Below are 12,193 nucleotides of genomic sequence, written 5' to 3'. Positions count from 1 at the left end.
TGGTATAAAAGATAAAGTTTATATTTAATTATTATCTTTATATTTTGTTATTATTTTTTATAATCAGGTAATTTTATAATATTTCAGATAATAAACAATTTGTAAGTGTTTTGTTTATAAATAAAATGCTACCTCCTCCAATCAAATAACAGAATTATTTTAGCCTTAGTAATTACTAACTTTGGATCAAGGGAATTCATCGTATTTTTTGTTTAAGGCACGTCGTATTTGAACGGAACAGTTTCTAATACATGTTTTTCAAAATATAAATAAATGATAATTCCAAAAGGAGTTCTCTATTCTTCGTCCTCCTAAAGATTACATTGAAGAATATAAATGTAGTGACGATTGCACAACAGCAGTGGTGGCATGAACAATGACAAGGAGGTATACTTAATAACGATGGGGTCTAGAAAGAAAAAGAAAACCCAACTTAATTAATTAAAGAAGTGGAGGCCTAGATTTAGACCCGAAAAGAAAAAAAAAAAAAACAAATGCAACATTATGTCAAAATTAGACAGAGAAAATACAAAAGCTTAATAGCAGTTATGCTCCCTATCTAGGAGTTGCTTCCTCCACCACCCCAATCCCTACACTTCCTTATTAATTTTTTTTTATTTTAAAAATACCTTACATCTAGGATGTAGCTTCCACATTAAGACATCATACAACTTTCAATTGCACATTTTGGTCCAAATAAACAAATTGCAATAAGTGGTACCTTTTCTCCCTAAGTGACTTGTTTATTTCTTCAACCAGTCGTTTTCGAGCAGCATCCAACTCCTCAACCAATCCCCCCAAAACATCAATGGTTTCAGGGACCAACATTAGAAGTCCATGACGCAATGTACATTAGAGATAGCAACCTACAAATATCAAATAAATCCAGGTGAAAACTTGAGACACCTCTTAGGTCCAGGAGGTGCTTGTTCGTATCTTCCTCGCAGAGGATAAGTGATATTAATTATTTCATTAACCTATAACCATGAATTGAACATTGTAGTGAAAATACACAGGTCTCCAAATCCCTCGAATAAAAATTGACAACACTTACATATCAAATCAGTGGAAAATAGATTTCAACAAAGCATCTAACTCCATTCAACATTGTACCAACAAGAAGAAAGTGCCCACCTACAAAACGTAGGGACCAAGGAGAACGTGAAGGTGCATGGAATCGACACCGAGACGGAGACCGCCGATGCCACATAAATTCATGTCGGCAAAGAGGAACTGCTCGAAGCAACGTTTGGCTTTCGCGACAATGTCGAGGTGTTTGAATGATGTAACAGAGACTTGGGGAGGTGGCCCAGCTTCAACCAAATGTAAGTGTAGGGTATTTTTGGAATAAAAAAAATTAATGAGGAGGTGTAGGGATTTGGGGTGGTGGAGGGAGCAATACCCCCCATATTTTTGTCAGGTTTGTTCCAAATGGTCCAAGTTTTTTGTTCTATTTAATGTTGTCCTAAAGAATGTAATTTATGTTCAATTTAGTTCTTTTTGTAGACTCCGTTTAAATCGTTAACTGCTGTGCAAAACCTAAATGAGATGACATTTAACTACGATCACGTCACCATCTTCTTCAACCTTCAACCCAATCAGAAACTAAAACCCTAATTTCTCTCTGAGATGCATTAATAATTTAAACGTCATTTGAAAAAAAAAAAAACTAAATTACCCATAAATTACATTTGTAAAAAAAAAATTAAGCCAAATAAGAATAAGCAAGAAGCCGACATTGAAGGAAAGGTTCTGACTTTTCCTTCTCCCCCTTAACTGGAAAAGCCACCTTCAGAGACACACTCCGATCCTCTCTACAACTTCAACTTTACCACTCCAATTTCTGCAACAAAAACAAAACACTCGTAGAAGAGAAACAAGAAGAAGAAGGAGGAAGAACACCATGTTGAGGCTTGCATTTAAGAGACTGTCTTCTCTTTCCTCTCCATCCTTCCGATCCTACCACGCTGCTTCCGCTTTCCTCTCCCCAAACGTCGTCGTTCACGATTCCAGATCCCTCCCTTCCTCTCACCTCACCAATTTCCTTCTTCCCTTCAGAGGTTCCCATTTCCCGTTTCCCTATCTCTCTCTTTCTCTCTATTTTTCCAAATTATTTCTATTTCACTTAATTTTAATAATTCTGTTCCCCAAACCAAACCACTGTGAAGTGACAAAAATATGATTTAATGTCAATTTGTTTAAGTTTAAGCGAATTTGCGTAAAGTTTTTTGTTTTAGCTTCTACACATTTTGATTGTTTACAAGTTAATTTAGTTTATATGTTAATTAATTTGCAGAAAATTCCCTACTGTAGCTTCTATTTTTTATTTTATTTTATTTGTTTGAGTTAATTTTAACTCAAAAAAAAAAAAAAAAAATCTCTGGTATAGTTGATGTGGTGCTGCAAGCAATTCTGGTCACACAACCCCCTAATGATGTGGCTACTTACCAACTCACATTTTATATTTTTATTGGTTGAATTTTATTAAACTGCAAAATTATTGGTGAAACTAGTTAGGGGCTTCTTTGGATGAATATTTTCCATACTTGTATAGTTTATCCAAATTTTAATTTTTAACTTGTGCATATATATAAGCTTTTTTTTTTCTTCTTTTTCTTCTAGAAGTGCTTATTGAAAAGTTAATCTAAACATGGCCTAAATAAAAAGTGACCGTGATAGCTAATGAGAATTAGTGCTGCTAGTATTTATCTTTATTGTCTATGGTATACTAATGAAAAGAAGGAAATAGTATTTGCTTGTTTTACTTTGGCGTTTGGTTTTGCGGTTTTTAGTTGTACCTATGCCTATTCTTTGTAATTGGATTCTTCAATTAGGTTGAACCATACCTTTTGTTCGGTAATTCAAGGTTAAATATGTTTATAGTAAAAAAAGTGTTTGATTTGGTCTTGATTTACAGAATAATATAAATCTTGTTTAGGCACTAAAAGTTAACAATTCCCCTATTTTGATGTCTAAAAATGTATTTAACTCGTTATTGTTTTTTTACCAAGGAACTGAATTATGAGTTAACTAATGGAATTTGATTTTGTATAGGTTTTACTACTGAATCACTGAGCTACATACAAAAAGACAGCATTATTTCTGAGATTCCGGCAACTATTGCTGCTGTTAAGAACCCTACTTCTACGATTGTCTATGATGAGCACAACCATGAAAGGTTTCCCCCATGGCTCTCTGGTTCGTCTCCTTCCTAATCCTCAAGTTTGTGCTTAGCATGTCTGCTAGTAAGGATGTTCTTGCTCTGGCTTCACTTGAGGTTGATCTCTCCAGCATTGAGCCTGGCACCACGGTGACAGTAAAGTGGCGTGGAAAACCGGTGTTCATCAGGCGCCGGACAGAGGATGATATCAAGCTGGCAAACAGTGTTGATGTTCTATCTCTTCGTGATCCCCAGCAGGATGCAGAGAGAGTGAAGGACCCAGAATGGCTCATTGTAATTGGGGTTTGCACACATTTGGGCTGCATTCCATTGCCAAATGCTGGTGACTTTGGTGGGTGGTTTTGCCCATGCCATGGATCACATTATGATATTTCAGGCAGAATTCGGAAGGGACCAGCACCATACAATCTGGAGGTTCCTACCTATTCCTTCTTGGATGAGAACAAGTTATTGATTGGTTGAAAATGTTTGTTCTGCATACAAATGAGATGAGTTTACCAATAGGGTTGAGTCAGTTACAATGTGCCTTAAAGACGCCTTTTACCTTACAGTACTTGTTGAGTCTGTTTAGCAATTGGTTTGTGTAACTTGGAAATTGTAACTGTTACCAATTGGCGAGACCTTTATAAAAAATCGTCAGGCTTTTTGCTTAGCTTGCGACAAGTTCAGGAATCTCGCATCATGTATAACAATTTTAATATGATTTTGATTATTAGCTATTGCCCAATACAGAATAAAATTGATCTCAACATTCTTTAGCATTCTGATTCTACTGCCTGAAGAAATAGGTCATCTTTCAAAAACGCCTTTAACATACACCATTCCTTTTTCACTGAATTTGAGTTCCTTCCTCATTTGCTCGACTTGTTGATCATCACCTTGTGCAATGATCTCTGATAAGTTTCCATCATCTGCAACTATTATTTTCACTTTAATCTGCTCCTTTCTGGATGCCCGAGTCCAGTAATAAACGCCTCTGCATTAACCCCAAATGTATTTGAGTATATCAGTCAGCATAATAAGGCAATAACAGCAAACTCTCAGCTACACCTCCCTCACAACACAAAACACAATAACCATAATGAAAAGGAAAAGAAAGTGTGAAGTTTTCAGTTTAATCACTTACGCCAATGGACTTAAGAGCGTGATCCAAAACCAGTTGTTGCCAATATCTGGGAAGGTTATGGTAAGCACAAGGCCCACGCTTGCCAAGCTGATGCAAGTGCAGAAGGTTAGTAGTGCTGCTTGACCCCTGCTTGGAACCATCTGTCCTTCAAATCTGCAAGGAAAATGGGTTCAACATTTCAGCTTGTTTCAGCTTGCTCACAAAGCATGATCTGTAAGGAAGACATGGGCTTTGTACCCCTGTATGAGATTCACATAATAAAGTTGTATTTCCAAATAAAGAAAACTGTATCTCCAAATTTGACTTCAAGAAATTTGATAGCAGAAACCATGATTCTTGAAAATGAAGAAATCCCACCATAGTTTCATATAGATCATCATCATCAAGAGAGAACCATCTTTTGGGTTATTAAATTACTTTTCATTGGACCGTCTTGCTATTGCTACATTTTTTATTCCAACAATAAACTCAAAAGAAACTATTCCCACATTATCCTGAACAATAAAATTATTTATTTAGTATCAGAGCACCTTCTTACATAAGAACTATTCTACCATTTAGCAAACACCTCCTACCTGCTCCAATGGTGAACTTGGAAAAGGTGAATTCTTGTGTGTAAGAAAACATCAGAATTGAATATGGTTACCAAGAGATTTAAAATACACTTCTCATGTAAATATTTATCATATATAATCACACATTATCATAAATGACAAGTTTGTTGACTATCATAATAACAATTCCAAAAGTCAATCCTGTGATGAATTTTCCAACTGGAGCTCATAAAAATTGAACTCATTCTATTATTTGAAACAAAGGGATGCTTAAGTTTCCCTAAAACAAATTTGAGGCCTCAAAATACAAAAACACCTTGATATGCATACTGTGAGAACAATTAAACAATACATTTTGTTTCCTAATTATAGATTGATAGAAAGAAAGGTACCAAGAAAAACCAAAGCAAGCAAGAACATGCACTATACAAGAATGAGACAGTGACGTACGTGATTGTTTCTCCCCTATCAGTCACTGCAAAGTTGTTACGAGTGAAAAACGATAAAATCTCCCCAGCAACTTGATTCGGTGCCTTCTTTTCACCTTCACCTATAAACGTCTTCTGCACAATCTATTTCCCCATCCACCAAAACACACCAAAACAGTCAATGCAACAAAAAAAGGCAACAACCTGAACAAAAAAAGTGCTGGTTGCATTAAAATTGATTGAAAACTAAACAAAAACAGAAACAGGGCTTATCAAATATGAGATAATAAGACGTATAAAATTGTAATGTTTGGTAGGTTTAACCACACATCTTATTCTTTCATTTATACATTTTTTATGTCCTAGTTTCTAAACATAAAAATTAGTCATCTGGTGTTTCTGCAAACATGTTTCTTAATCTGTATTACCTCTGTCATGCGAAATTATAGAGACTAAAACAGTTAATTAAGGGCTAACACAAATTATAACTAATAAGAAATGCATTGAAAAAAAGAGCTTTGCTAGGATTTCTTAAACAAAATCTAACAAATAAACATGGAAATTACCTTAGACTTAACAGAACGTTTAATGAGGGACCAAAGGCCAGGCACAGAGATCACAAAGAGACCCAAAGAAGTGTAATAGCTAGCCAAAGAGTAGCCCGCACTATCAGCCAAGAATACAAGACTATAAGGGTTTTTCTGGTGTTGGTGGATGAAGAAGTCAGCAAGAGCATAAGAAGAAACCAAAGGGTCATGGAGTGACACATGAGCCACATGTTTCCTTTGCTTTCTCTCATCCAACTTGAACCTCACCAAAGGGTCTACTTGGGGGAGTGTGAGGCCTCTGGTTTTGGAAGAAATTGGAAGGGAACATAGAGGGTGTGGATGAGGAGGTAACAATGCCTTAGTTACCACCATTTTAGCTTAAGAAGAAGGAATAGATACACAGATAAGGTAGTTTGGAGTTTAGAAAAGTTGGTTATGTTGCATAAGGGCTTCTTAATAGTTGGATTCGATGATGTTGGAAGACACAGAGGTTGTTTGAGGCGATGTCTTGAAACTGAGTGATGAAAAACGGAAGCCAAAATAGTGCCACGTTTGGGAAACGAAGAAAGGATGATGATCACACATTTGTGATAACTGGTTATTGTATTGTACCCGTCTAAGGGTTATAGTTTTTAAAAGGAAAATGTTTTATGAGTATGATTATCGAAATTTAATATTAAATATTTATGTTTGATAGATTTCATAAGAGAACTTCAACTAAGTATACATGTTTTACTTTTTAAAAAACCTTTCCTTAATTTGTTAAAATATTGTGTAGAAGATCTATAAATCTAAAATAGTGAATGCAAAAGATTAATTAAGCTAAAATTATTCATTAAAATATTTAGATGAAAAAAAAATCATAATAATGTATAAAATTGTGTTTATAAGTCTTTAAAAATGAAAAATTACGAAAAAAGTATTCCAAAAATATTTTAAAACTTTAAATATTAAATATATCTTTGAAATTAATAGCAGAACCACTCTTATATAAATAAATTACGTTATAAGTCTTTAAAAATGGCAAATTACAAAAAATATATACATTCCAGGACTATTTTTAAAACCTAAAATAATAATAAATATATCAATAAAAAATAAAAATCACAAATATTAAATTTTTTAGTATAAATTTTATATTTCATAAAAAAATTAAACTTTTATATTAAATATTTAAGGAAGTTTGCCTAGTTGATAAAATAAATGAAGTGGAGTTGAAGTTGGTTAAAGATATTATAAATTTCGTAAAATAATAATATGTTGGTGGAAGGAGAATAGTTCGTAGAGATTTTAAATATTTTACATAATGAAAAATAAATTAGGAGAATAAGGAAGTGTCGCAACCGGAAAATCGCGACGGGACGATGATCCGAAAAAGAAAAACGATTTGAAAAAAGTTTGGAGTCGCCACCATAGTTTATTCTAGAAAACTACGGAAAACCCATAAAATGATAAGGCAAGGTCTACAAAACCAAATTCTGGTTTCGGAAGTCGGTTACGTGTGGGGAAGGTATTAGCACCCCCACAACGCCTGCCCGAAGGCAGTACCTTTAATCAAATGTGCGAATTTAATGTGGTTTGCAAAATGTTTAATTTCCCCTAAAAAAAATAAAACTCTAACGAAAGCAAAATATATTTTTGTGTTTTTGTACCCGACAAGGATTGACCTTGCTCCTACGTATTCTCAGTTGGATTGAGGAATGAGGGTTACGTAGTTCTTTAGAAACCATTTGGAAAATTTGTTAGGAGAATTGTTTGGAAAGTTTGTTTGGAAAATTTGGATTTTTGGAAAAGTGAGTCTGACAAGGACTGACTTTGCTCCTACGTATCTCCACTTTGGATGGAGAACAAGGATCACGTAGTTCTGGTTGAATGATTGTACGTTGGAAGATGTTTTTACTTTTTGAAGATTTGTATATATTTTTTTTTTGGTATTTTTATTTATAAAAGAAAGAGAAAAGGTTTTCAGCACAAGGCAGACAGAATGGTCACACGTGTGCTTAAACCTTTTAAAATAATTTTTTTGTTAATTTTTTGAAAGAAGAAGAAGAAGGTTTTCAGCACAAGGTAGACAGAATGGTCACAGGTGTGCTTAAACCTTTAAAAATAAATTTTTGTTGATTTTTGAAAGAAGAAGAAAAAGTTTTCAACACAAGGCCGACAGAATGGTCGCACGTGTGCTTAAACCTTTTAAAATAATTTTTTTTGAAATAGGAGAAGGAAAAGGTTTTCAACACAAGGCTGACGCGAATGGTCGCACGTGTGCTTAAACCTTTTGAAATATTTTTGTTATTTTTAAAAGAAGGAGGAAAATGTTTTAACACAAGGCTGACTGGAATGGTCGCACGTGTGCTTAAACCTTTTAAAATATCTTATTTTTACAAGAAGGAGGAAAATGTTTTAACACAAGGCTGACGCGAATGGTCGCACGTGTGCTTAAACCTTTTAAAATATTTTGTTATTTTTAAAAGAAGGAGAAAAAGGTTTTAACACAAGGCTGACGCGAATGGTCGCACGTGTGCTTAAACCTTTTAAAATATTTTGTTATTTTTAAAAGAAGGAGGAAAAGGTTTTAACACAAGGCTGACACGAATGGTGGCACGTATGCTTAAACCTTTTAAAATATTTTTGTTATTTTTAATTTTTTTATGATTTTTATATTTAAAAGAAGGAGAAAAAAGGTTTTCAACACAAGGCTGACGCGAATGGTCGCACATGTACTTAAACCTTTTAAAACATATTTTTGTATTTTAATATTTCTATATTTAATAGTAGATAAATATTTAGACTAAAAAGGAAAAGAAAATAGAAATAAAATAGAAATAAACAAATAAATGAAAATGAAAATAAAACACCATAAAAAGTAATATGATAAAACAAAAACAAACAAAATAAATAAATAAAAAGTGTGGATGTGCCTGAATAAGAAAAGGGGGTGTGAAACAAGGATAGGGTGTGGAAGGAAGAGAAGATTCTGTTTAGACATAATGGGCTGAAGCCCAAAAAGGAGGGGGTGTGAAATGAGAACAACGGGGTGCATGGAAGAAAAAAGGTTTTCTTATTTTTGTTTGCTTGTTTTGTTTTTTGGCCCAGAAGCCCATGCAGAAAATAAAGGGGGCTGCGAAGATGAGAAATGGGGGTGTTAGAGGAAAGGGAGTTTTTCTTGTTTAGCCTGACGTTGGCCCAGGGCCTTCTTTCTACTTCCCAACTCAGAATTCAATAGGGGTTTGCCACTTTCCCTTTCATTCCACACACACCCACTTCTTGAGACTCGAGAGTCTCCTTCGAAGAATGAGAAAGCCCTTGAGCTTTGCCTCTGCCACAAGCACACGCTACCACTCTCTGCCGGATCCAACCATTTCGCCACCACTCGTTGCTCAGTCTTCAACATCACCGGCGACAGCTGACGCCACCAGAACCACAGCCGGCCACGGCGTCACCGACCCTCCTCTCTTCCTCTCGCGCTAGCCTAGGGTTGGAGTCTTCCATCCTTGAACGCTGCCTGCCACCGTTTCCATTCGATAGCCACCACGTCGCCAATCGCTGGAGATGCTCCCTCACCGGTGCCACCAGTGCCACTCTCTTCCCTCTCCGTTAGAGTTTTCCTTTCTTTTCCCTCAAACGCTAGGCGTCTGAGCGCGCCCAATTCACCGATAAGGGAAACCCCAATTGTAACTCTTTAAAGCAATGGAGGGAACATGTTTGGAAAAAACAGAAAAAAAAACAAAATTTCTTATGTCCCTCTGAAGGGAGAATCGAACTGGGCTGTCTTCATGACTGAAGAAGGGTTTATGGTTTGCTCAGCGCGTGCCCATTGCTTAGGGAGTCACCTCCTTTGTTAGTAGGAGACAAGGATTCCATCAACTGACTTAGATTGTGGTTGTCGTAGTTGATTCTGGGTGTTTGGGTCACTTCTTCTTTCTTGCAGAAAAATGGCATTGGGATCTCGGTAATAAGAGTCCAGGTTGATGTCGACAACAGGGTTGTCTATGAGGGATTGCTGATTTGGTCAGTTTGTTATACTTAACACTTTCTGCTTCTTGTCGCAACCGAAATCACGACGGGACGACGATCCAAAGAAAACAATTTGAAAAAAAAAATGTTTTGGAGTTACCACCATAGTTTATTCTGGAAAACTATGGAAAAACCATAAAATGATAAGGCAAGGTCTGCAAAAACTGAATTTCAGATTCGGGAGTCGGTTACGTGTGGGGAAGGTGTAAGCACCCCACAACGCCTGCTATAAGGCAGTACCTTTAATTGAATACGCGAATTTGATGTGATTTGCTAAATGTTTAATTATCCCTAAAATAAAAATATAAAGAAACAAAAATATTTTTTAGTTTTTTGGGCCCGACAAGGATTGACCCTGCTCCTACGTATTCTCATTCAAAATGAGAAATCAGGGTTACGTAGTTTTTGGAAACTGTTTGCTGTTTGGAAACTTTGATGTTTTGGATTTTTTTTTGTGTTTGAAGAATTTTTGTTTTTTGTATGAAAAAGGAAAAAGGTTTATTAGCACAAGGACGCCGTGAACGGGCACACGTGTACCTAAACCTTTAAAAATAAATTTTCGATTATTTTGTAAATGAGAAGGAAAAGGTTTTTAGCACAAGGCCTACGCGAGCGGTCGCACGTGTGCTTAAACCTTTTCAAATAAATTTTCGATTATTTTGTAAATGAGAAGGAAAAGGCTTTTAGCACAAGGCCTACACGAGCGGTCGCACGTGTGCTTAAACCTTTTCAATTATTTTGTAAATGAGAAGGAAAAGGTTTTTAGCACAAGGCCTACACGAGCGGTCGCACATGTGCTTAAACCTTTTCAAATAAATTTTCAATTATTTTGTAAATGAGAAGGAAAAGGTTTTTAGCACAAGGCCTACGCAAGCAGTCGAACGTGTACTTAAACCTTTTCAAATAAATTTTCGATTATTTTAATTATTTTTTTTAATATTTACATCAAATAGATAAAATAAAATAGGTAAACTACTAAAAAAAAAGAAAGGTGGTGCACGCGAGAGTCAAGGGGGTGTGAAAAGCTTTTTTTTTAATTTGTTCTCTAAAAAAAAAGGTGAGGCCCAGATCTGGCAGCCCGCATTTGAACTTCAGAAACCCTACAGGGGTTCTGACCTTCCTTCCCCCATTCGAGCCTCTTCCAACTCACGCACACTAGGGACGAAGTCTCACTCTCCCGTCAGCTAAGGATCCGGGCTCACGCGCCGCCACACGAATCAACCCGCCGTTGCTCCCATCCGGCCAGCCATGGCGACGCCGGCGTCCTTGCCATCATCCGGCTAACCACCACCATCTCCATCTGACAGCCACCNTATTGCCTACACCGGACTTCGTCCCCTGAAACCACCACCGGAGCCACCGCCGACTACGACGCCCTCTCTCATCCTTTCCGCAACGGCCAAGGGTTGGTGGTGTGCCTCGCTAGCGCTGTCGCCTCCATTCGACAACTGTTGTGTCGTTCGTTCAGCCATCGTGAGCAACCCAAACGTTTTAGACCAGGACATCATCAGCGCCACCGGTCATGGCCCAAGGTCGCTGCCGGTCATCGCCGGTCACCTTTACCGCCACAACCAAACCTTCCTCTACCTCCAAAACCTCAATGCCACAGCCACTACCGAAAATGATATTAAACCCTCCAACTCTGAGGGGTTCATCATTAATTAGCAGACAACGCAACCCCAGTGGCTTACCAAGATGATCTTTAGGGATTATACACGATGGGTTCTCTGTGTTTTTTTTTCTTTCTGTTGTTTCTTTGCGGGTTCGATTGAAAACAAAGATGGTTTGGTGAAGGAGAAAACCAAATGATTGGGTTAAGGAAAATGTTCATGGTATGGAATGATTCGGTTGTGTGACCGATGAAGGCATGGCGATAACCGTTGGTTTAGGTGTAATGTGTATGAGATACAGGCGTGCAAAATGAATGCTAAAATGACAGTGTTAGGCTGAACTTGGTGCACTAATGGTAGAGATAAAGATATAACAGCATGGTAAAGATGAAGATATAGTAGAGACTTCGGGAAATCAATGAAGAAGAAGAAGAAAAACAAAAATATAAATGCAAGCATAATGATCAATGCTAACGATGCAAGCACGACACAGGTTATTGATTCATCTAATGACTAGCTAAACTAATGAAGAACGAAGAACATGTACCTTGTGGCCGAGCTTATGTGTTCCTACTTTTCTCTCTACAATTTTCCGATCAAAAGGCGTTCTCCTCTTCTCCTCAGAACCAGTGGTTACTCTCCAAGACCAATGATCCTTCTTTTCTCTGTGAACCAATTCCTCTTCCCTTCTCCCCTCCTCTTTTGAAAAACCAAAACCAAAAAAAAAAAAAA

General features: G+C 36.7%; 1 protein-coding gene and 1 pseudogene across 1 annotated transcript; one reads left to right on the top strand and one right to left on the bottom strand.

The window, feature by feature from the left end:
- The first annotated feature begins 1,703 nt into the window (after positions 1 to 1,703).
- LOC106756439 lies at positions 1,704 to 3,707 on the top strand (annotated as a pseudogene).
- Positions 3,708 to 3,863: 156 nt separating this feature from the next.
- LOC106756360 (protein COFACTOR ASSEMBLY OF COMPLEX C SUBUNIT B CCB1, chloroplastic) lies at positions 3,864 to 6,431 on the bottom strand. The gene is made up of 4 exons (XM_014638794.2): positions 5,856 to 6,431; positions 5,312 to 5,433; positions 4,308 to 4,460; positions 3,864 to 4,157 (listed from the first exon to the last, which is right to left on the bottom strand). Exons 1-4 carry the CDS (start codon positions 6,207 to 6,209, stop codon positions 3,971 to 3,973), a joined length of 816 nt encoding a protein of 271 aa, XP_014494280.1. The 5' UTR covers positions 6,210 to 6,431; the 3' UTR covers positions 3,864 to 3,970.
- Between the last annotated feature and the right edge of the window lie 5,762 nt (positions 6,432 to 12,193).

The sequence above is a fragment of the Vigna radiata genome, chromosome 1, assembly GCF_000741045.1.
Source record: "Vigna radiata var. radiata cultivar VC1973A chromosome 1, Vradiata_ver6, whole genome shotgun sequence".
Lineage (NCBI taxonomy): Eukaryota > Viridiplantae > Streptophyta > Magnoliopsida > Fabales > Fabaceae > Vigna > Vigna radiata.
This window is presented reverse-complemented; position numbering and strand designations above follow the sequence as displayed.